We start from the raw sequence: 24,287 nt of genomic DNA, 5'->3' as shown, positions 1-24,287 counted from the left end.
ATCACTACAAGTGTCCGAAGTAAATTAATTGAAGTGAAGGAAGTGAGCTGAACACTTGGAGGGATTTTTAGGTCGAAATTTTGCTATGCTCAAAATTTTCAAAAAGTCATCAGTTTTGAAAAAATAAAAATTTTCAGTCCAAACAGTTAATGTTCTCTGTGATGCAATGACCCTTGGTTTGCGTGGTAAGCGTTTTGCATAGTTTTTGTTTTAGTAATCGATTAATGGTCGCCGTTCGCTTTTAAATAAATAGCTTGGAAGGTTGGTTTCAAATTATATTTATTTTCTACTTGGTTTATAAACAACTGTAGTTTTTTTTACACATCCGCAGTAAACAGTTAGTCAGTTTATTTGTAAACCATTTCATTTGACCAGATTAAAGATAATAAGAAAAATCAACATTTTTCCATAGAAGTAGTGTTTATTTTTCATTGAAATTAATTTGTCTCGTTGACCAACGCATCTAAGGTATACATTTTCTGTACATCAATATTAGGGTACAGCTAGGGTGTAAATTCTATGTTTTCATGATTTCTAATTTCTTTTTTTGGCACTCGTTTGCTTTACCTTTCTTCGGAAAAGCTTACTAAAAAGCTTCTTTACGGTTAGCCTAATTAGCAATACAATCAGTACAACAACGCTGCCTATAAACAGGTACACGTCCAAATTGTTATACTGTATGATGTTAAGGTCTTGCGCCGACGATATAAGATGTTTCGCGCCATCATGCCGAAGAACATACTCAACCCAGAATTTAGCCGTATCCATAGGTGCGAGCGGTTGATCTCTCAGTCTTTTGGAGATTGTTTTCACATTTGTGGCATAACTATAAAGGGACAGTTTCTCGAGTTATTACAAAGTAAGATAAGAAATTTTTCAATGTTAACGTACCTCTTATCATTGAGCACATCGGTGATTGCCTTACGGAACGTTTGTTCGTTCAGTTTCGTGTAAGCCACCCCAACGCCCCATCCAGATTGTTCGGCACGTGCCATGTTCATCAGTTGATCACCAAAGATCGGTATACCGACGATGGGTACACCGTGGTAGATCGATTCAGTACAACTCAACAGGCCGCCGTGTGTGATGAACAGCTTAACGTTCGGATGGGCCAGAATATCATCCTGAGGGAACCATTTCCCGATCAAAAACTTCTTGTTATCCAGAACGAGCGTATCATCGTCCCACTTCCAGATGATGTTTTGCTTAAGATTGGACAGCACTTTGACAACATCGTTACGCTTTTGCTGGTCCATTTTGGATGGTTTGAGATTAGATCCCATCGAGAAGTAGATCACACCGTACTCGGATTGTTCGATGAATGTTTTTATATCCTAAAGCAATAAAAACTTGAGAATAGCATACCTAGTATGGAGAATAATTGAATCACTTACCTCAGGAAGTGGATTTATTTTCCGATTGACATGGAATCCTCCCACTTCGATCAGGTTGGGCAGATATGGTCGAGGGAAGCTCAAGCTAAAGTGACTGTTGATCAGCACTAGCGAGACGCCGTTTCGGCGCATTTGGTTCAGCGATCGGGAAGCGTTGGGAAAGTATTTTTTGTAATACATCTGCTGTATCGGATCACACATAAAACTAAGCACTGTTTCATCAAATGCTGTGAACAGCACGTTACCGAGCCGTTGCCAGAAGTTCATCTTATCAGTGAAGCTCGACATCGGATGCGGTACGTACGATAGCGGTTGTGGTGAGCCGGTGAGTGAATTTACCCACGATGAAGCGCCAAAGGTCGACATTCCTACCACTGGACAGTTGAAGCGATCGGCAAAGCCAAGAAAGGCATCGTTAAGGAATATTTCCAGCACGAGAAGATCAAATGTTTCATCCGATTTTAGCAGAGATTGCACTTCTGGTGACGCTAGTGTAGTGTTGGTAATCTCATGCATAAAACCTCCCATTTGTATCAATTTTTCCACGATACTGTCATCGACTTTATCAAACACTTCGTCCATGATGTCTGAAAACGTAACCATACTTGTGAATTATTGTGCGATGGCTTTGAACATACAGATACTGGCCGTCACATACCTTCGAACATTTGCGTTCGATAGGGGACATCCACATGGCGGTAGTTCTTGGGAGCATTTTTCAAGGGGAACGGACTTATCACTGTCACCTGGTGGTGGTAAGATAACACTTAGCACGAAATCCCGATTCCCACTCGGCTACCGTCTTACCTCGTGTCCATCCTGCGCCAACTCTTTCATAAGGGAAGACCCCAGTATCCAGTGCGATTTTGACATGGTTGGAAAGATGCTTAAAATTTTAGCCGGTTCAACGATGCCTTGTGCCACCATAAATATTAACCCGAAGAGGGCCACCGCACCAACACTGCTCTTGATAGGCTTCATGGTGTATGCCAACATACGGACAGAAACTTCAATTGATCTTAATCAAAGCACGGTCATCGCTTGACTGAAACAGAAATATCCGTCTAACGTACGAAAACACATCCAGATGGGTTTCGCTTCGTAACGGTGGCTGTAGGTGGGGACTAAATATTGCAATCTCATCGTTGAATACATCCAACGTTTATCGCTAGACATGCGTCGATGGGACCATGCGTTGCTTACCGTATGATAATTATTGGACTTTAGAGGTGTAGGAAAGGTACATAGCAATGATAGTATGACTCATGTCCACACAATACATTTTTTAAATTTGCTTTTATTGGTTTTGTTTTGTGTATAAAAAATGAAAGCGGTTTTTTTTATTAACCCAATAATATAATGTTGTAAAATCCCTTCACCAATAAGAAGACAATAGAATATTCACTGTCTAATATTCTATTTTAGTTTATACTGCTCAAAAGCATTGGAAGCTTTCAGGAAAATTTGATCCGGAGTTGAAGCCGATCCTAACGGAATCCAATCATCCGGACGTCCGGCATCCTTTTGGGCCGATCGTAAGGCATATCTTAATGCAAACAGTACTCCGATAGCCATCGTGAAGGCTGGCTCTCCGGTTGCCTTCGATCGTAACACTCCGAAAGGATTATCACCGGTTTGTATGAGCCGAATGCGGAAGTCCACTGGGATGTCTTTCGCTCCTGGAGGCTTATAGTTCCAGGAACGGTTCGTCAGCAATGCACCGTTGGTCATATCGTAGATGAGTGACTCCGTTAACCAGTATCCGATTCCCATTACATACGCTCCCTCGATTTGACCAACATCGATTCCTGGGCTTAAACTCTCTCCAGTATCCTCGAGAATATCGACACGGGTAAGTTGTATGTTACCAGTAAGAACATCGATCTCGATCTCCGCACAACTCAAACCCCAAATGCTGTAGGGCTTCAGATCAGCCTTCTTATATTGATAAAGAACGCTCAGATCAATGTCTCGGGTGTAGCATGTTTGGGTAACCTTTTCCCAAGGGGCGTTTTTAAGCTCGTTCTTGATGGGTTGCAGACGAGTGTTGAGAATTTCGCACGCCTTTATTACGGCCTAGAAAGAAGAGCAACTTGAGCGAAGGTGTGAACTTAAAGATCAACCAAGAACATACTCACCAAGCACACAACCTCGCTGGTCATACTTCCTCCGGTCATGGCAGCATTAGGAGATGTCATGCTGGTCGTGGGTTTGATAGAAATTTTCTCCAGCGGAATACCCAACGTAAAAGCAGCAACTTGAGCCGCCTTGGTGTTAATACCTTGTCCAACTTCAATTCCTCCATGGCTAATCGACACCGTACCGTCCTTTGCGTAGACAGACACCTGTGCATGTAATGCACCAAAATGCACCAAGGGATACTGCATCGGGACCATAGCGATACCTCGTTTACGCCAACGGTTTTTGGCGTTAAAGTCATCGATTGTTTTTTTCCTCTTGTCAAACTCAACGTCCTGACGGAACTGTGGCATCAGCTTTTGGAAAACGCTTGCCGCTGGCATATTGCTCAGTCGTACCTGCATTGGATCGGTACCGGTAACCCAGGCGATGTGTTCCATGACCGTTTCAACCATGGAAATACCTTCAGTAGTAGCCGGTGCACGCATCCACGTATTCGACGGTGAATCGGTAAGAACGGCTTTTCCTTCAACTTTCCATGCGCCAGAATTGTACGATAGTCCGAATACTATCTTCGCATCGTCGACTACGTTTTCGTTGAGATTTGATCCATAGTCCTGCATGAATTGGTTGGAAAGCTTAAGAATCTTTCCCTTACCATCCACATCTACCTGGTAGTTACTGATGCAACCGTATCGCTTTCCGAACGAACCCATGTTTGCCTCAATTTTCATGACAAATCGTACCGGGCGTTTGGTGAGATAGGCTGCTAGCGCACAAGCACAGGCCAGCTGATTCACACGGGTTAGCTTAGAGCCGAATCCTCCTCCTAAGCGACGAACCGTTAGGTTAAGACTGTTTTGTGGAACTTTCAGCGCGGCAGCAATCACTACTTGGCACAGATCTATCCATTGTGTAGCCGCATAAACATCCATACCATCTTCAGAGGGAACGCACAGACATGTTTGTGGTTCCATGGTGTAGTGGAATTGTCCAGCAAGTTCAAGTGTACCTACAATTTTCTGTGACACTTGAACATCCGTTTCTGGACCATCACGACTGTTGATCGGTTGATCAAAAATGCGCTCCTTTGTTTGATTCATTAGAACTGCCTTAATTGTAGGGCAGATCGGTTCGTCGGAGACTTTCTCGTAGATGATCTTCACTTGTTTGGCCGCTTGTACCGCTTGATCGAACTTTTCGGCCACAACTACTCCGACCGGTTGTCCGTGGAACAGTACACGTCCAGTGCAGAATATCTCCTCCGCGTCTGGGAAGTAGAAGTTCATGCCACTGGACATGAAATTGTTCGTTCCGGGGATGTTTTTAGCGGAGTAGAATGCTACTACACCGGGAAGTTTCTTGGGGGAATACAGAAACATTGCTTGCAGTTAGTATACACATTTATCGAGGCTCCTATTTACAAATGCTTACCAATGCATCCGTAGGATCAATCTTTCCGATCGTTGTATTTGGCTGAGTTGCAACGACAAACGCCGCTTGCAGCTCACCGGGAAATGGTGGAAAATCGTTTGTATACTTTGCCTCACCAGATGCCTGCACTAAGCCTTCTAGCTTTGGCACGTATTTTGTTACGGGCCAATTTTTCTTATTGGTATCGTAGTGCTGTTGTCCGGATGAAAGTGGTCGCTCCAGCATGGTAGATCCGGATTTAAAACGAGGATCAAGCGGAACATTGTTGTCGCTTGCAACAGCAAGGAGGAATTTATAGAAGAGAGAAACGGCAAGGTTTCTACGATACTCGGCGGAGGCGTCTGGCAAGATCCAGTCCGGTTGAATCTCCGACGCAAGACTGTTGATCGCTTGTTGAATGGTGGTGTTATCGAACAGCCTCTTCCCAACGAGAAGCTTTTCCGTACGAGAGGCGTGTGTAAACTGGAAGGAGATAATAATTTATGAGTTAAGAATTAATAAATGGACTTAAGTCAACTTACCTTGGGATTGATGCCACCAAAGCATAATGTAGCCAACTTGACGGTCGATTTGTCGTTGGCAAATTGTAACAGGAAGGCGGCATTAACGTAAGCGTGAGCATTTTGAGCTCGTGGAGCTACTCTATATGATTTAAATGTGGTTGTAAACGAATTGATAAGGGGAAGAGATATAGTTTTAAGCACCCTTTTCGTCATGTCCATCTGTGAATATGCCTCAGCAGACTTTTCCAGGTTCTTGATTAATGATTCAGCTATCAGGAGTAGATAGAAAAGATCGTTGAAGAGAATGTTTTTATGTTTAATTACAAAGTAGTAACGCTACCTATAATCAATTTTGCACCAACTGCTTCCAGCAGAATGTAAACGTCGGATGGAAATTGTGGATATTTGTTTTTAATGCTTAAATTTCCAGCCACAGTTCCAGCGTTTCGAACGGCAGGATTTGCGATGAGACCCAGATGACGTGCCATATCTCTGCAGTATCTGAAGTTTGGTCTATTGTTGGCTGTTTTGTTCAATATTTCAATGAACTCGGTCAATGTAACATTCGGACCCACAATAAGCTCCCCCGTGCGAAGGAAATAATTACGAAGCTCCTCCACCGAAGAAATGTCGATAAAAACTTGTAACGATTCGCTGCGTCGGTAAACACCTGTTAGCAAGAAAAAGAAATATTTAATTGAGTGAATTATCTTCATTTTACGTTTAAAAACATACCATGAGCTGTGTTTCCTCCAACCAGCATGTACGGCTTGGTTCCGATCTTGCTGAAGATGGAAAATATTTCCGCAATGGTGAACACTTTGTGCCACTCTTTATCATCACTTGCCATAATTTGTACGGGACATCCCGGTTGGATCAGATTGGCTGCCTCTGGACACTGTGCCGAGCAGACGGTATTCGTTTTTGGGCAAATTTGTAGCTCCTCAATGTCTGGCAGCTCCTGATCCGATACCGATGCGAGCGACTTAAAGGCATCGAGAATCGGTCGATAACCGGTACAACGGCAAATATTGCCACCGAGCTGGTTCTCAACCTCTTCCATCGAAACACTTCCCTGCTTTGATTCCATCAAACTGTACATGGTCATAACCATGCCGGGTGAACAGTAGCCACACTGGCTACCGTTCATGTGAGCCAACCGTTCCTGTATCGGATGGTATCCGTCCTTTCGATTACCGAGAGCCTCAACGGTTTTGATGTCCAATCCATGGCAAGCAAACACGGGGAAAAGACACTAAAGCAGACGTTAAGATCCATTTGCAGTATGTGGGAACACTTTTACGGACAACTTACCGAATTAACGGACCATGATTTAGTTTCCTTCGTAACAGGATGGAGCCCGGACACGTTAACCACACAACATCCGCAACCACCTTCCAGACACATGAACTTAGTTCCCGAGAGATGAGCATAGTTTCGGATGAAAATATTCAAGGATGTATCCACCGGAACGTTTTCCGCATTTGCTGTTGGTTTAGGTAAATGATATGTTCACTTTAATTTGTTACATATTGTAATTAGAATTCAATTAGCTTCTTACCCGTGTAAGCTTTTCCGTTTATGGTAAAAGTTACTTCCGAAAGGGGACTGTAGATAAATTTTCACATTTAAAATTAGTTATACATTTGTTATACATGGATAAATATTGTTCTCTTATAAAATTCCTATAGAAGAAAACATATGAAATCAATTGATTTCTTTTTTGTTGTTAAAGTCATTGACCTGCGTAGAAAACCAGCTAATATGCCAGATTGTCAGTTTGTTGAAATTTAAAAGCAACGAAATCCCACACAACCCACTGACTGCCTGTGTCACGCATAGCAGTGAATACTTGTTACAGCCCAACCTAAGATTAAGAATCAAACAACCGAATCCAAACCGATCGGTATATTGGTTTTACAACAGTAAAGAATACAAATGGCAGGGAAGAGGATAGAAATAGACGAAAGGCAAAAGTAAATTATGAATAACGATCATAATTATGCAATATATAACCAGTTTCTAAGAATAGCGTACGAGAGTATGGGAGACGATCCGAAGGAAGAATACGTTTGTCAATGTGAAAGGATGCTTAGCTAAAAATAAGATTATGTAAACGATAGCAGACAATATAATCTCTAAAGAACATAACTGCCGAGCACGAAATAAGACTTAAAAAACGATATTTTTTATCTAAAACAAGTAGCAAAATAGAAACAATATTTAGTTAAATTTCTGGTAAAACGATAATATGTAAAGAATAGAATAGGTGAATAGGAGAATAGGTGAATAGAAGAATAAGTAATGATAGAACGGTATAAAAAAAACTTTTCTTCAAACTTAAAACTTTTCTTAGTTTCTAGTACAACATGTGAAGCATTTCATTTAATATTGATCATTATTATCAAATCAAATTATTTAAATTTAAATCTTTTCTATGAGAAAAAAACTAAATTAATAAAGGATCATTATAGAAACAAGTAGGTTATATGAAGCATTTAATAAAATATTTTTCCATTTTTTTTTATTTTTACATTATAATTGTTTCTAAGAAAACAGAATTAACGAAATCTTCTCACAGTTCATATGTAGCTTAATCTAAACAGGTTCACTAAAGGTCAAGCATAATTTCCTCGCAGTACGTTTAACGGCGTTTGAATCTCTTCGCGTTTTCTTATTCACTCATTTTCCTGTACTTCAGCTGCTATACATTTAGTCATTTCTAAGGGTCGTAAATGTTTTATGGTCACACATTGATGAAACATTAAGAACTGGTTTTTGGAAGAACGGATTTGATAGCCGCTCTTAATCAAATGTAAATCTGACCCGTGTACACCATAATACCTTTCGCATGAACTCGGACTGTTCCACAGGTACGTTCCAATTGAGGAAAGCATCTTTCGGCGTTCGCTTTTCACTAATTTCACACTGTTACTGTTCACACTGTACGTAAGTATCGAATTTATGAATTAATTTGTCTCTTTATTCTATTTAACTTAGAAAAAGCACCCTCAGCCACGTGGCTTACCAAAAACTGGCACTGATGGAGATAAACAACCGTACACGTCCAACGGTCAATACCGAATGTCGCAGATTTGGCGAACAATGTTGCCGCCGTTGGCGAAGAAGATCCTTTATTCGCTAATTAACCCTTATGTTTGTATCGGCTAATTCTAATCCGTTGCATATTTTAGTTATTATTTTTTATTTGTAAACCTCTTGTTTTTGGATAATTTTATTATAATTAGTGTAATGTAAATAAATTTTGCACTTAAAAAAATAAACGTAAATTGTTTTGTGATATTGATCACACTGCGGTACTAGCGTGCAGGCATGTCAAACCCATAGAGCGTTTGGTTGCATGTTGTATGATTTTATCCAAAACGTTTGCTGTTTGCTTTATTTATTAACTCCAAAAAAGATTTTGTGGTAAAATAATAATGTATTTTTTAAGTAGAAGAAAATCTCATTTAAGATTAGTGAAAAATTAAATTCCAATTCTGTGAAAAAGAAAAGAAATAAAGGTTAGATATCTATAAAATCAATGTGAAATTGAACTGTGTTATCACAGTGATCGTGTAGTAATAATCATTACAATTGTGGATAAATTAAGTCACGAAAATATAAACTCTTGAAAAGCTTGATGCCTCAGAGCCTATCTTAATATCTATTATCAGCAATATTTTTTTTAGAAGAAACATTATTAAGGCAAATACCCAGTGGCGGATCAAGCTTCTCAGAGGCCCTAAGCAGCTTGGTAATTAGGGCCCCAAAACTAAAGAGGGTCGCACTGTATTCTTCTTCTTCTTATGCGGGTTGTCTATGATCTCCTATGATCAGTGAAACCTCTGTTTCCCTGTCCATATTCAGAGATTTATCTCTCCCTAAATTTGCATTTCGACTTCAGTGAGACTTTTTTTTTTTGGTTTGTGGTTGTTTGGGCTATTGGTGTTTTTAGAATAGCTTATGTTTTCCTATGAAGTTCATGTTTTGTTTAACTGCTTTACCGTTTCCATCCTTCTAGTATCCTGGTACCACTTTTTTGTGTCCCCTATCATTCTGATTCTACTTCTTGTTATGGAATCCTCCATTCTAATCCTGTTTTTAATTAGATTTCGTTCGTCGATACCGTCTTTCGCAAATGTGTCTGCTATTTCATTGCCTTCAATTCCTATATGACCTGGGACCCATTTAATTTCTGCTTTTGTCAGTTTGACCAGTATTAATATGTTGTGTATGGTTTTTCCTATATGTGTTTCTTTTTGTACTCTCTTAATTATTTTGCATGAATTTTGGATTTAGATTTACTTCCATCAGTAAAAATTATTGGGTTTGTTTTATTATTTTGTTTGTTAAGCATGTTTTGAGTGCCAAGAAACTTATTGCAAAAAATCCGCATTTAAATATATCAAATTTATAAATTTTGCTAAATTGCTAAAAAAATGGTAAGCGGTAAGCCTTAGAAAATTTTTGAGTTGAAATTTTTTTTAATTTTTTGTGATATTTTTTATTCTTTTTTTAATTTAAAGCATTATTTGAGTGAAAAAAAAACATATTGCAACAAATTTGCATTAACATACATCAATTTATAAATGAGGAAAAAAATGAGGAAAATTTTACGTTTTCTCAAACAGGGTATGGAATTTGGTTCCTCGAATAACTTCCGACACGGACATTTGAGGGCATGGCTGTCCAAGAAGAAAATGTAGCCATTGGTGCCATCTATCGACCACAGGATAAAGATTGGCGATAAGTTGGATACAGACCGAGTTATAGGCAAAATTTGGTGCAAAAATGAGGAAAATTTTACGTTTTCTCAAACAGGGTATGGAACATGGTTCCTCGAATAACTTCCAACATGGACATCTGAGGGCATGGCCGTCCAAGAAGAAAATGTAGCCATTGGTGCCATCTATCGACCACAGGTTAAAGATTGGCGATCCGTTGGATACCGACCGAGTTATAGGCAAAACTTGGTGCAAAAATGAGGAACATTTTACATTTTCTCAAACAGGGTATGGAACTTGGTTCCTCGCATAACTTCTGGCACAGAGATCTGAGGGCATGGCCGTCGAAAAAGAAAATGTAGCCATTGGTGCCATCTATCGACCACAGTATAAAGATTGGCGATCCGTTGGATACCGACCGAGTTATAGGCAAAATTTGGTGCAAAAATGAGGAAAATTTTACATTTTCTCAAACAGGGTAAGGAACTTTTTTCCTCGCATAACTTCTGGCACAGAGATCCGAGGGCATGGCCGTCCAAGAAGAAAATGTAGCCATTGGTGCCATCTATCGACCACAGTTGAAGATTGGCGATTCGTTGGATACCGACCGAGTTATAGGCAAAATTTGGTGCAAAAATGAGGAAAATTTTACATTTTCTCAAACAGGGTAAGGAACTTGGTTCCTCGCATAACTTCTGGCACAGAGATCCGAGGGCATGGCCGTCCAAGAAGAAAATGTAGCCATTGGTGCCATCTATCCACCACAAGATGAAGATTGGCGATCCGTTGGATACCGACCGAGTTATAGACAAAATTTGGTGCTAAAATGAGGAAAACTTATCATTTTCTTAAACAGGGTAAGGAACTTGGTTCCTCGCATAACTTCTGGCACAGAGATCTGAGGGCATGGCCGTCGAAGAAGAAAATGTAGCCATTGGTGCCATCTATCGACCACAGTTGAAGATTGACGATTCGTTGGATACCGACCGAGTTATAGCCAAAACTTGGTGCAAACATGAACCTAGGAGTTTGTCAAATTTATAGATTTTTCTGATTTTTGTTTTAATTTTTTTATGCTTTTTTTTAATTTAAAGCATTATTTGAGTGAAAAGAAACTTATTGCAACCAATTGGCATTAAAATAAAAAAATTTATTTTTTTTGCAAAATTTCTCAAAAAAAACGTAAGGGGTAAGCCTTATGAAATTTTCGAGTGAAATTTTTTTTTGAAATTTTTTTCTGATTTTTTATTCTTTTTTTAATTTAAAGCATTATTTGAGTGAAAAGAAACTTATTGCAACAAATTCGCAATATTGCGCTGAATTGCAGAAAAATGAGGAAAATTTTACTATTTCTCAAACAGGGTAAGGAACTTGGTACCTCGCATAACTTCTGGCACAGAGATCTGAGGGCATGGCCGTCCAAGAAGAAAATGTAGCCATTGGTGCCATCTATCCACCACAAGATGAAGATTGGCGATCCGTTGGATACCGACCGAGTTATAGGCAAAATTTGGTGCTAAAATGAGGAAAACTTATCATTTTCTTAAACAGGGTAAGGAACTTGGTTCCTCGCATAACTTCTGGCACAGAGATCTGAGGGCATGGCCGTCGAAGAAGAAAATGTAGCCATTGGTGCCATCTATCGACCACAGTTGAAGATTGACGATTCGTTGGATACCGACCGAGTTATAGCCAAAACTTGGTGCAAACATGAACCTAGGAGATTGGCAAATTTATAGATTTTTCTGATTTTTTTTAATTTTTTATGCTTTTTTTAATTTAAAGCATTATTTGAGTGAAAAGAAACTTATTGCAACCAATTGGCATTAAAATAAAAAAAAATTATTTTTTTTGCAAAATTTCTCAAAAAAAACGTAAGGGGTAAGCCTTATGAAATTTTCGAGTGAAATTTTTTTTTTAAATTTTTTCCTGATTTTTTATTCTTTTTTTAATTTAAAGCATTATTTGAGTGAAAAGAAACTTATTGCAACAAATTCGCAACAAAATATATCACTTTTAAAAATTTTGCTGAATTGCAGAAAAATTAGGAAAATTTTACATTTTCTCAAACAGGGTATGGAACATGGTTCCTCGAATAACTTCCTGCACAGATATCTGAGGGCATGGCCGTCGAAGAAGAAAATGTAGCCATTGGTGCCATCTATCGACCACAGTATAAAGATTGGAGATCCGTTAGATACCGACCGAGTTATAGGCAAAATTTGGTGCAAAAATGAGGAAAATTTTACATTTTCTCAAACAGGGTAAGGAACTTGGTTCCTCGCATAACTTCTGGCACAGAGATCCGAGGGCATGGCCGTCCAAGAAGAAAATGTAGCCATTGGTGCCATCTATCGACCACAGTTGAAGATTGGCGATTCGTTGGATACCGACCGAGTTACAGGTAAAACTTGGTGCAAAAATAAGGAAAATTTTACATTTTCTCAAACAGGGTATGGAACATGGTTCCTCGAATAACTTCTGGCACAGAGATCCGAGGGCATGGCCGCCGAAGAAGAAAACTGTAGCCATTAGTGCAATCTATCGACCACAGGTTAAAGATTGGCGATTCGTTGGATACCGACCGAGTTATAGGCAAAACTTGGTGCAAAAATGAGGAAAATTTTACATTTTCTCAAACAGGGTATGGAACTTGGTTCCTCGAATAACTTCCGACACGGACATCTGAGGGCATGGCCGTCGAGGAAGAAAATGTAGCTATTGGTGCCATCTATCGACCACAGGTTAAAGATTGGCGATCCGTTGGATACCGACCGAGTTATAGGCAAAATTTGGTGCAAAAGTGAGGAAAATTTTACGTTTTCTCAAACAGGGTATGGAACTTGGTTCCTCGAATAACTTACGACACGAACATCTCAGGGCATGGCCGTCAAAGAAGAAAATGTAGCCATTGGTGCCATCTATCGACCACAGTATAAAGATTGGCGATCCGTTGGATACCGACCGAGTTATAGGCAAAATTTGGTGCAAAAATGAGGAAAATTTTACATTTTCTCAAACAGGGTAAGGAACTTGGTTCCTCGCATAACTTCTGGCACAGAGATCCGAGGGCATGGCCGTCCAAGAAGAAAATGTAGCCATTGGTGCCATCTATCGACCACAGTTGAAGATTGGCGATTCGTTGGATACCGACTGAGTTATAGCCAAAACTTGGTGCAAACATGAACCTAGGAGATTGGCAAATTTATAGATTTTTCTGATTTTTTTTTTAATTTTTTTATGCTTTTTTTTAATTTAAAGCATTATTTGAGTGAAAAGAAACTTATTGCAACCAATTGGCATTAAAATAAACCAATTTTATTTTTTTTGCAAAATTTCTCAAAAAAAACGTAAGGGGTAAGCCTTATGAAATTTTCGAGTGAAATTTTTTTTTGAAATTTTTTTCTGATTTTTTATTCTTTTTTTAATTTAAAGCATTATTTGAGTGAAAAGAAATTTATTGCAACAAATTCGCAATATTGCGCTGAATTGCAGAAAAATGAGGAAAATTTTACATTTTCTCAAATAGGGTATGGAACTTGGTTCCTCGCATAACTTCTGGGACAGAGATCTGAGGGCATGGCCGTCCAAGAAGAAAATGTAGCCATTGGTGCCATCTATCCACCACAAGATGAAGATTGGCGATCCGTTGGATACCGACCGAGTTATAGGCAAAATTTGGTGCAAAAATGAGGAAAATTTAACATTTTCTTAAACAGGGTAAGGAACTTGGTTCCTCGCATAACTTCTGGCACAGACATCTGAGGACATGACCGTCCAAGAAGAAAATGTAGCCATTGGTGCCATCTATCGACCACAGGTTAAAGATTGGTTGGAAATTTGGTGCACAAATGAGGAAAATTTTACATTTTCTCAAACAGGGTAAGGAACTTGGTTCCTCGCATAACTTCTGGCACAGACATCTGAGGACATGACCGTCCAAGAAGAAAATGTAGCCATTGGTGCCATCTATCGACCACAGGATAAAGATTGGCGATCCGTTGGATACCGACCGAGTTATAGGCAAAATTTGGTGCAAAAATGAGGAAAATTTTACATTTTCTCAAACAGGGTAAGGAACTTGGTTCCTCGAATAACTTCCGACACGGACATCTGAGGGCATGGCCGTCGAAGAAGAAAATGTAGCCATTGGTGCCGTCTATCGACCACAGGATAAAGATTGGCGATCCGTTGGATACCGACCGAGTTATAGGCAAAATTTGGTGCAAAAATGAGGAAAATTTTACATTTTCTCAAACAGGGTAAGGAACTTGGTTCCTCGCATAACTTCTGGCACAGAGATCCGAGGGCATGGCCGTCCAAGAAGAAAATGTAGCCATTGGTGCCATCTATCGACCACAGGATAAAGATTGGCGATTCGTTGGATACCGACCGAGTTATAGCCAAAACTTGGTGCAAAAATGAACCTACGAGACTGGCAAATTTATAGATTTTTCAGATTTTTTTAAATTTTTTTATGGTTTTTTTAATTTAAAGCATTATTTGAGTGAAAAGAAACCTATTGCAACCAATTGGCATTAAAATAAACCAATTTTATTTTTTTTGCAAAATTTCTCAAAAAAAACGTAAGGGGTAAGCCTTGTGAAATTTTCGAGTGAAAAATTTTTTTGAAATTTTTTTCTGATTTTTTATTCTTTTTTTAATTTAAAGCATTATTTGAGTGAAAAGAAACTTATTGCAACAAATTCGCAATATTGCACTGAATTGCAGAAAAATTAGGAAAATTTAACATTTTCTCAAACCGGGTAAGGAACTTGGTTCCTCGCATAACTTCTGGCACAGAGATCTGAGGGCATGGCCGTCCAAGAAGAAAATGTAGCCATTGGTGCCATCTATCCACCACAAGATGAAGATTGGCGATCCGTTGGATACCGACCGAGTTATAGCCAAAACTTGGTGCAAACATGAACCTAGGAGATTGGCAAATTTATAGATTTTTCTGATTTTTTTTAATTTTTTATGCTTTTTTTTAATTTAAAGCATTATTTGAGTGAAAAGAAACTTATTGCAACCAATTGGCATAAAAATAAACCAATTTTATTTTTTTTGCAAAATTTCTCAAAAAAAACGTAAGGGGTAAGCCTTATGAAATTTTCGAGTGAAAAATTTTTTTGAAATTTTTTTCTGATTTTTTATTCTTTTTTTAATTTAAAGCATTATTTGAGTGAAAAGAAACTTATTGCAACAAATTCGCAATATTGCGCTGAATTGCAGAAAAATGAGAAAAATTTTACTATTTCTCAAACAGGGTAAGGAACTTGGTTCTTCGCATAACTTCTGGCACAGAGATCTGAGGGCATGGCCGTCGAAAAAGAAAATGTAGCCATTGGTGCCATCTATCCACCACAAGATGAAGATTGGCGATCCGTTGGATACCGACCGAGTTATAGGCAAAATTTGGTGCAAAAATGAGGAAAATTTAACATTTTCTCAAACAGGGTAAGGAACTTGGTTCCTCGCATAACTTCTGGCGAGAGGCATGGCATAACTTCTCAGAGATCTGAGGGCATGGCCGTCCAAGAAGAAAATGTAGCCATTAGTGCCATCTATCGACCACAGTTGAAGATTGGCGATTCGTTGGATACCGACTGAGTTATAGCCAAAGCTTGGTGCAAAAATGAACCTAGGAGATTGGCAAATTTATAGATTTTTCTGATTTTTTTTAATTTTTTATGCTTTTTTTTAATTTAAAGCATTATTTGAGTGAAAAGAAACTTATTGCAACCAATTGGCATTAAAAATAAACCAATTTTATTTTTTTTTGCAAAATTTCTCAAGAAAAAACGTAAGGGGTAAGCCTTATGAAATTTTCGATATTTTTTGAAATTTTTTTCTGATTTTTTATTCTTTTTTTTAATTTAAAGCATTATTTGAGTGAAAAGAAACTTATTGCAACAAATTCGCAACAAAATATATCACATTTAAAAATTTTGCTGAATTGCAGAAAAATGAGGAACATTTTACATTTTCTCAAACAGGGTAAGGAACTTTTTTCCTCGCATAACTTCTGGCACAGACATCTGAGGGCATAGCCGTCCAAGAAGAAAATGTAGCCATTGGTGCCATCTATCGACCACAGGATAAAGATTGGCGATCCGTTGGATACCGACCGAGTTATAGGCAAAACTTGGTGCAAAAATGATCCTTACGAGATTGGCAAATTTAGATTCTTTAATTTTTTTTTGATTATTTTTTATGCTTTTTTTAATTTAAAGCATTATTTGAGTGAAACGAAACTTATGTCAACAAATTCGCATAAAAAACGAATCCCGGGGCCCCACAACTGACGCAGGAAAATAACTGAAGTGTTGCAATATTGCATATCTAAAAGCCCCTCGGTCCCCCGCGGCCGCGTACTTTGCGTAGTGGTTGATCCGCCTCTGCAAATACCTACAATCGATATTTTGATCATATCAGTACACGTTGCTAAAATGTGCACAACTACAAGAAGAAAATCAAAACACAGTCAGTTCAGTCAGATGAAAAAAAATGTATTTTAAGCAAAGCAATACATGTATTTAGATTTTTGTTTGCTTTAAAAATCCTTATAAAGATATTGTACCAGCACCAAGTCATGTAAAATAAGTGTAATCCAGCAACGGTGTCATCCTCATCCAGGATATCAATTAAGCTTATACTGTTCGGTTGAGTTTCCAGCAAGCAGATGAACTTGATCCGGTGTGGATGCGGTACCCATCGGAATCCAATCGTCTGCCAGTCCAGCATCCTTCCGTGCCGAACGGAGAGCATTTCGTAGGGCAAAGAGCACCACAATCGACATATTTAGGGCCGGTTCTCCGGTCGCCTTCGAACGTAACACTCCAGCGGGGTTGGAGCTTTTCTGCAGGAAGCGCACCCGGAAATCAACCGGAATGTCTTTCGCTCCCGGCGGTTTGTATGTCCAGGTACGGTTGGTCAGCAGTGCACCATCCTCCGCATTATACACTAGTGCTTCCGTTAGCCAATAGCCCACACCCATCACGAATGCACCCTCAATTTGTCCCACATCAATGCCAGGGCTTAAGCTCTCTCCCGTATCTTCCAGGATGTCGACACGACGCAACTGAACATTCCCGGTCAATACATCTACCTCCACTTCGGCACAGCTTAATCCCCAGATGATGTACGGTTTCAGTTCCGTAGCACGATATTGATAGCTTGCGCATAGATCAACATTACTCGCGTAACACAGCTGCGTGACGATTTCCCAAGGTACGTTCTTGTTCGCATCGCGCACGGGTTTGATGCGTTCCAGGAGAGTTTCGCACGCTTTCTTTACGGCCTGTGGAGGGAAGAAACAGAGCATAATGTGAGAAGTTGAGTATGAAATTCGTTGTCCTTTCGGCACCTACATAGCACACTGCCTCGCTGGTCATGCTGCCCCCGGTGACGATGGCATTTGGAGACGTCAAACTGTTCGTTGGTTTGATGCTTATCTTCTCCAGTGGCAATCCAAGCACGTACGCAGCCACCTGAGCCGCCTTGGTATTCATGCCCTGACCCATCTCGATGCCACCGTGTGTAATTGAAACCGTTCCATCGCCAGCATGGATCGCTACCAGTGCGTGCAACGCACCAAAGTATCCGAGCGGATAGCGCATCACTGAAATGGCAATGCCACGCTTACGCCAACGATTGTCCACGTTGAACTGGTCGATTTCCGCCTTGCGCTGGTTGTACTCCACATCCGTGCGGAACTGTGGCACCAGTTCGCGCATCTTGCTACCTTCCGGCATGTTGACCAATCGTAGCTCCAACGGATCTAATCCCAACTCCCAAGCAATGTGCTCCATAATGTTTTCGATCATAGCAATACCTTCCGTTGTACCCGGTGCTCGACACCAGGTATTGCTAGGGGCATCCGTTTTGGCCGCCTTACCGACCACCTTCCACGTTTTGGTGTCGTAACAGTTGTTGAAGAATTCGGTCGTTGCTTCCCCGACCGATTCGTTCAGCGAAGCACCATAATCCTGCATGTAGTTGTTCGTGAGCTTCACAATACGGCCATTGCTTTCCACGTCCACCTCATAGTCGGTAATGCAACCGTACCGCTTACCGATCGAGCTCATGTTCGATTCGATCGTCAGCACGAAACGAACCGGACGGTTCTGTAGATGGGCCGCCAACGCACAGGCACATGCGATCTGACCGGCACGTGAAATTTTCGACCCATAACCACCGCCCAGCCGGCGTACGGTAAAGTTGAGACTGTTCTCGGGCACCTTCAGCATCGATGCGATCGCGACCTGACACAGATCGACCCATTGCGTCGAGCTGTACACATCCATACCGTCCTCGATCGGTACGCACACGCATGTTTGCGTCTCCATGGTGTAGTGATACTGGCCAGCCATTTCAAACCGTCCGGTTACTTTCCGAGCAGCCGATACCTTGACGCGATAGTTCGAACCACGGCGAGTGGTAGTGAGTGGTTCGTCAAAGATGCGCATCTTCGACTGATTGTCAATGAGTGATTTTAGCGTCGGATAGACCGGTTGCGACTGGGACACACGTTCGTAGAGAATGTTAACGAGCGTGGCAGCGTGATTTGCTTGGTTGAATGTTTCCGCCACGATGATACCGACCGGTTGGCCATGGTACAGTACCTCACCGTTGCAGAACACTTCTTCCACCTCCTGATTGCCGAGGTTGGCTGGCATGAAGTTGTTCGTACCGGGAATATCCTTCGCAGAGTAGAAAGCCACAACACCGGGATATTTCTGAAGGGCGAAAGATCGGAATTAGAGGAGGGGTATTTAATTAAGCGTCTAATTTTACTCACCAACGCATCGGTGGCGTCTATTTTCCCAATGCGTGTATGCGGTTTGGTAGCAACAACAAAGGCCGCATACAGTTCCCCGGGTAGTGGAGGTAAATCGTTGGTAAACTTGGCCTCACCTGACGTTTGGGCGAGTGCCTCAATCTTCGGAATGTTCTTCGTCAGTGGCCAATTGCGCTCGTACGTATCGAATGTCTGTTGGCCGGATGATAGAGCACGCTCCAGTACGGTACCACCGGAACGGAACGATGGTTTCACCAGCACCGTACCATCCGGTGCTATATTGAGCAGATATTTGTAGTACAGTGCCATCGCAAGATTTTTACGATACTCAGCAGACGCATCGGGTAGTACCCAATCGGGACGGATATCATTGTTTAGCTGGTTCATCGTACCTTGGATGATTTCAGCGTCGAACATATTTTTACCTACCAGGAACAGTTCCGTTGCAGTAGCATGAGTAAACTAGAAGGAGAATTACAAGCAATTCAGAGATTCAATTCTTCCCGTGATCTCATTAGCGATCACTTACATTTGGATTGATTCCTCCAAAGCAAATCTTGATTGACTCCACCGTCACACCATCCTCGGCAAATTTAGTAAGAAAAGCACCATTGACGTAAGCGTGCGCATTTTGCGATCGTGGCATCACTTTGAACGATCGGAACTTATAGCGAGAGGAATCCAGCGCTGGAAGCGTGATCGATTTCAACACTTTCTTCTGCATGTCCAGCTGGACAAAGTCGGCCGGTGTAACGAGACTTGATTTACCACCGGCTTCAACTAGATTGAACCAAAAAAAAGGGGAATGGTATTTAGCAAAGTTGGGGGTCCAAACTTTTCTGCCTTCACAAAATATACTTACGAATTGTCAGTTTTGCACCAGCCGTTTCCAGCAACAGATACATATCGGATGGGAACTCATGATGTTGGTTTTTAATACTCAAATTGCCCGCGATCGTTCCGGCACTGCGTACCGGGACGTTTGCGATCAGATCGATGTGTTGCTCCAGCTGTTTGAAGTGTGAAAAGTTTGGCGATTTATTTGCGGTTGCATCCAGTATTTGCATGAATTCCGTGAGGGAAACGTTTGCTCCGACGACCAGCTCGTTGTTGTCGGAGGAATGCGTATGGAGCTCCTCAACAGCATTGATGTCGATGAATGCCTGTAGCGATGGACTTCGTCGGTAGACACCTGTAAAACATTAATAAGAAGAAGACTACAGTGAAAAGAACCCCTTGTTTGTACACTATTCCTACCGTGAGCGGTATTGCCAGCTACCAGCATGTAAGGTTTGCTACCGATCTGTTCGAAAACTGCAAAAATATCAGCCACTTGCGTGACACGATGCCACTCCTTATCGTCCTCAAACACTAGCTTCACCGGACGCTTTGGATCGATACGATCCTTCGCCGAAATGCACTTGCCCGCACAAGGACTTCCCGTTTTCGGGCACGTTTTCGTAAGATCCTCAATGTCCTGGCAGGCGTCGAGCAGTTTTTCGTCTGCATCGACCGTCAACGATTTGAACGCGTCCAGTATGGGCCGGTACCCGGTACAGCGGCAAATGTTACCACCGAAAGCATTTTCCACGTCTTCCATCGAGATCGCACCGTGGTTCGCTTCCATCAGGCTGTACATGTTCATCACCATGCCGGGTGAACAGTAGCCACACTGCGTACCATTCAGATGGGCCAATCGTTGCTGAATGGGGTGGTATCCATCTTTCCGGTTGCCAATACCTTCGACCGTTTTCACATCCAGTCCGTGACATGCATAGACAGGATACAGGCACTGGAAAAAGGGTTTGGAAATACAAAAGTTAGCGACCTCAAAATCCCATCAGGTGGAACCATCAGTTTTTCCTACCGAATTGACCGCCCATGATTTTTTCTCCTTCGTCACCGGATGGATACCGTTTACGTTTACGATGCAAGCACCACATCCACCTTCCAGGCACATGAACTTGGTACCGGTCAGATGAGCATGGTTCCGGATAAAGGTATTCAAAGAGGTATCGACCGGAACCGTTCGGGGGTCAACTACAATCAATCAAAAGGAGAGAAAAAAAAGTTAGACACGCTGCTTGAAAGGAGAGATGTGCAAAGTGAGTAAAAGTGAGGTAGTGAGTTGAAACGTTGTATTGAACGAGTTTCGTTCACACACCACGAGGAGTTTTAGTGACTCTTTTTTCACTTACTCACTCATGAGTGTAAGCATGTAGCTGTGGTGAGTTGAGTCGCAAAAAGAGTAAATGCGTGAGTTGAAACAAAAATGAGTTGAAACGAAACGTTTGATACACATGAGTTGACACGGAATACATGTGTACAATACCCAAACTAGACAAATGAATATACTGCTCGCTGTTTATAGAAAAATATAATAAAAATATAGAAATAAAAATTTAAAAATTTCCTAAGGCTGTAGCCTTACGTTTATTTGAGTAGTTTTGCAAAAATTTATAAATTAATTTATTTTGATGCCAATTGGTTGAAATAAGTTTATTTTCACTCAAATAATGCTTTAAATAAAAAAAGAATAAAAATCTTAAAAAAAATCTAAAAATTTGAAAATTTTCTAAGACTATAAGACCAAGACCTTGTCTTGGTTTTTGGGAAGTTTAGCAAAATTTTATAAATTGATTTATTTCAATGCGAATTGGTGGAAATATGTTTCTTGTAACTCAAATAATGCTTTTAATAAAAAAAAGAATAAAAAATTATAAAAATTTGAAAATGTCCTTATCAGCGGCGGATCCCGTTTCATATCCTTGCCGATCAGATCATCTTCGTTTCAACTCACTTATTTAGTCTTTTTGCGACTCAACTCACCACTGCTACATGCTTACACTCATGAGTGAGTAAAATGTCCGAACCTTAATTTATACGTTTATACCGGGTTTTTTTATGACTCCGAAATGAGTCGTTAAACGAGCTGACTCCTAATAACGACTCATTCACTTTGAGTTGACTCACTAAAAAGAGTTATTATTGTCATCTCTACTTGAAAGTAGAAGATTTTGTTTCCTTAGCCCTAATTACCATCAACACTCACCAGTGTACGGTTTCCCATTGATTGTAAAGGTGATTTCCGTTAGAGGACTGCAACAAAAAAAACGAAAAGCAATAAAAACCTATCATTATTTACACATTGCGATATTCGCCCGTTGATAAGGGTAAAGGTGCAGGGTTGGAGTAATGCAGCAGTGGAATTTATTTACATGATTCAATGTTACATATTTGTTGGATGAGAAAAAATGCCTTTCGTGACATGATCACGAGAAATATCGCATTGTGACGTGTATATTACCATGGTAACGGATCGTGAAGGTGTTTGAGAAAATTGCACCTTATTGCATGTTTCGTAACCGTAAACATACTCCGGCTACCTTTACCGGATGCTTAACGACATCTTGGTCACGTCTTTGACAAGTTTTACGACCGCAACGAGTACGGCAAATCGGTAACATAAAATACAAAACAATCACAATCGTCAGTAAACCAGTTTTAATGACTTGATGTTTTTTTTTTTTTTTTTTATTCATAAAGAACGGCCTGGCCGTATTGCTGACTTGATGTTTTGATAGTTTTTTTTTGACCCGCACTGAGAAAATTGCACAAAAAGGAGAACATAAAGTAATGTTCAAAAACCAAAAAAAAAACTGTTGTTATGCGAAGTTCAATATCAAGCAACATGATCATGTCGGTGTTAAAACGGTTGAATTCGGGTTGGAAACCGGTCTGTAGAGAACAATGCTTGCTTGCTTTTATTTGCGTTTTCGTGGATGGATAAAAACAAGTCATGATGGATTGCTCGATTTGGAAACGAGCTGTCTGCTATTTTAGGGAAAAAACGCGCACACACACAATCGCACAAAATTTACGCACATTCTTGTTTTTTGGCTTTACAGCATCCGCAATCACACAGCCTTACCTATCAGCTTCCGAGCTGCCCCAAATGTAACTACCGAGCGTTGAAAGCATGGCTAACGAACCGTTTGTAAAACGCAGACTTATAAATGCCGTCACAAAAAAGTGTATAGAAAGTTGAAATATAAAAATGTTGCGAAATGAAGATACAGCGTTGTTCGTTCAAGGACACACAGATGGAGTCGACAGCTGAAGCACCACGCCAAAAACCGTGCCAAACACTCGTCAAACAGCGGGCAACAAACACAAACGTTCTGCTCACTACGACTGATCGTGAGCGAGTGGTGATCTCAGCGCAAGCGAATTGCAGTTTGCGTCGTACGGCCGGGCGTTAGGTCAAGATTGGCCGGTTCTTACACACGCGAGAGATAATTCTAGCTTATTTTTTTTCGTCAAGTGCTTGCACACTAAAAGGAACGCAGAGGCACTTTATGCTATATTTCTACAATGATCTGTTGACCAATTTGCGCAACTAGCTATTAAACAAATTGCGTATGTTTACTGTCATGCGCAACGAAATTCGAAAGACGTTGGATATTTTGTGCAATTTTAATATTTGTATATTATTTGATTCCCTCAACCGCAGAAAGTTCAGTTCACGCATTGACAAACTTCAGTGGCGAGTTAAATAAGATTAAGCTATATTTTATAGTAATAAAAGTTTCAAATTTTTTTGCAAACGATATTTTATATAAAACTCGTATTGAGAAACACTGAAGTAGCAGCACTCTCTCTATCTCACATGCGAATCAAAAGCAAATGCATTTCTCACCTCTGTTGATGTGTTTTGTATTGACTGTGGATGATTCCAGTTTTTTTTTTTCATGTGTAATAACCGGTTCCAACAGCTGAGACGGTACAATTTTGTTAACGAGCTTATCAGCTGATAGGAAGGGGAACAAAATACGTACGAGAAAATGAAACAACAAACAAAACAGTGCGCTACTGTTGCAAGATCACTTACACGCCGGTAACTGCTTAGTCAGCACATTACAAAGTTATGTACAAAATGCCGGTAGAATGCGGATTTGATTGATTTAGGGATCAATTAGAAGGTATCTTAGCTGATAAAGTAGTTATGAGCGTTTGTTGCTGGACTATAATATTAGCTTGCGCATCTTGTAACAATAAAGAATTAGGTTTTGATAGTCATCATTTTAAATGAAGCAATGCCGACATGACCTTCGAGGTCGTTAAGCCAAGTAGAGAAAGTTTTCTTCCCATAAAAAGTGCTCTACGAGAATAATATTGTTAAAATTAAATAAAAGATTTCGGAACGATGTCAAGATCTAGCCGTTACACCGTCATTTCCTGCTGCGGCATTGAAGTCCATTCCGTACTACAGCTTAGATGTGTATGT

General features: G+C 40.4%; 3 protein-coding genes across 3 annotated transcripts; all 3 read right to left on the bottom strand.

Annotated features, from left to right (window-relative positions):
* Positions 1-401: 401 nt before the first annotated feature.
* LOC125767884 (UDP-glycosyltransferase UGT4-like) lies at positions 402-2,455 on the bottom strand. The gene is made up of 5 exons (XM_049434843.1): positions 2,202-2,455; positions 2,053-2,140; positions 1,395-1,981; positions 892-1,334; positions 402-826 (listed from the first exon to the last, which is right to left on the bottom strand). The coding sequence occupies exons 1-5, from the start codon at positions 2,388-2,390 to the stop codon at positions 535-537; spliced, it is 1,599 nt and encodes a 532-aa protein (XP_049290800.1). The 5' UTR covers positions 2,391-2,455; the 3' UTR covers positions 402-534.
* A 47-nt stretch (positions 2,456-2,502) lies between these two features.
* On the bottom strand, positions 2,503-8,190 carry LOC125766941 (uncharacterized). Its single transcript, XM_049433039.1, has 8 exons — positions 8,181-8,190; positions 6,785-6,957; positions 6,206-6,725; positions 5,811-6,140; positions 5,489-5,739; positions 4,968-5,429; positions 3,533-4,894; positions 2,503-3,470 (listed from the first exon to the last, which is right to left on the bottom strand). The coding sequence occupies exons 1-8, from the start codon at positions 8,188-8,190 to the stop codon at positions 2,811-2,813; spliced, it is 3,768 nt and encodes a 1,255-aa protein (XP_049288996.1). The 3' UTR covers positions 2,503-2,810.
* An 8,498-nt stretch (positions 8,191-16,688) lies between these two features.
* Positions 16,689-23,324, bottom strand: LOC125767865 (xanthine dehydrogenase/oxidase-like). The gene is made up of 9 exons (XM_049434795.1): positions 22,932-23,324; positions 22,053-22,099; positions 20,868-21,040; positions 20,258-20,792; positions 19,863-20,192; positions 19,530-19,780; positions 19,001-19,462; positions 17,571-18,938; positions 16,689-17,500 (listed from the first exon to the last, which is right to left on the bottom strand). Exons 1-9 carry the CDS (start codon positions 22,979-22,981, stop codon positions 16,841-16,843), a joined length of 3,876 nt encoding a protein of 1,291 aa, XP_049290752.1. The 5' UTR covers positions 22,982-23,324; the 3' UTR covers positions 16,689-16,840.
* Between the last annotated feature and the right edge of the window lie 963 nt (positions 23,325-24,287).

The sequence above is a fragment of the Anopheles funestus genome, chromosome 3RL (genome assembly GCF_943734845.2).
Source record: "Anopheles funestus chromosome 3RL, idAnoFuneDA-416_04, whole genome shotgun sequence".
NCBI lineage: Eukaryota > Metazoa > Arthropoda > Insecta > Diptera > Culicidae > Anopheles > Anopheles funestus.
Note: the sequence above shows the minus strand (reverse complement) of the source record. Positions and strands in the feature narration are given on the sequence as shown.

Excerpts from the sequence above, each read along its gene's own strand:
- LOC125767884 (XM_049434843.1), bottom strand. The coding sequence starts at position 2,390 with ATGTTGGCATACACCATGAAGCCTATCAAGAGCAGTGTTGGTGCGGTG. Across the intron at positions 2,141-2,201 it reads TGGCGCAGGATGGACACGAG|GTGACAGTGATAAGTCCGTT; the intron begins GTAAGACGGTAG and ends TACCACCACCAG. Across the intron at positions 1,982-2,052 it reads TCGAACGCAAATGTTCGAAG|ACATCATGGACGAAGTGTTT; the intron begins GTATGTGACGGC and ends TTACGTTTTCAG.
- LOC125766941 (XM_049433039.1), bottom strand. Across the intron at positions 6,141-6,205 it reads TGGAGGAAACACAGCTCATG|GTGTTTACCGACGCAGCGAA; the intron begins GTATGTTTTTAA and ends TCTTGCTAACAG. Across the intron at positions 5,430-5,488 it reads TTGGTGGCATCAATCCCAAG|TTTACACACGCCTCTCGTAC; the intron begins GTAAGTTGACTT and ends ATCTCCTTCCAG.
- LOC125767865 (XM_049434795.1), bottom strand. The coding sequence starts at position 22,981 with ATGCTTTCAACGCTCGGTAGTTACATTTGGGGCAGCTCGGAAGCTGAT. Across the intron at positions 19,781-19,862 it reads TGGTGCAAAACTGACAATTC|TTGAAGCCGGTGGTAAATCA; the intron begins GTAAGTATATTT and ends GGTTCAATCTAG. Across the intron at positions 18,939-19,000 it reads TAGACGCCACCGATGCGTTG|AAATATCCCGGTGTTGTGGC; the intron begins GTGAGTAAAATT and ends TTCGCCCTTCAG.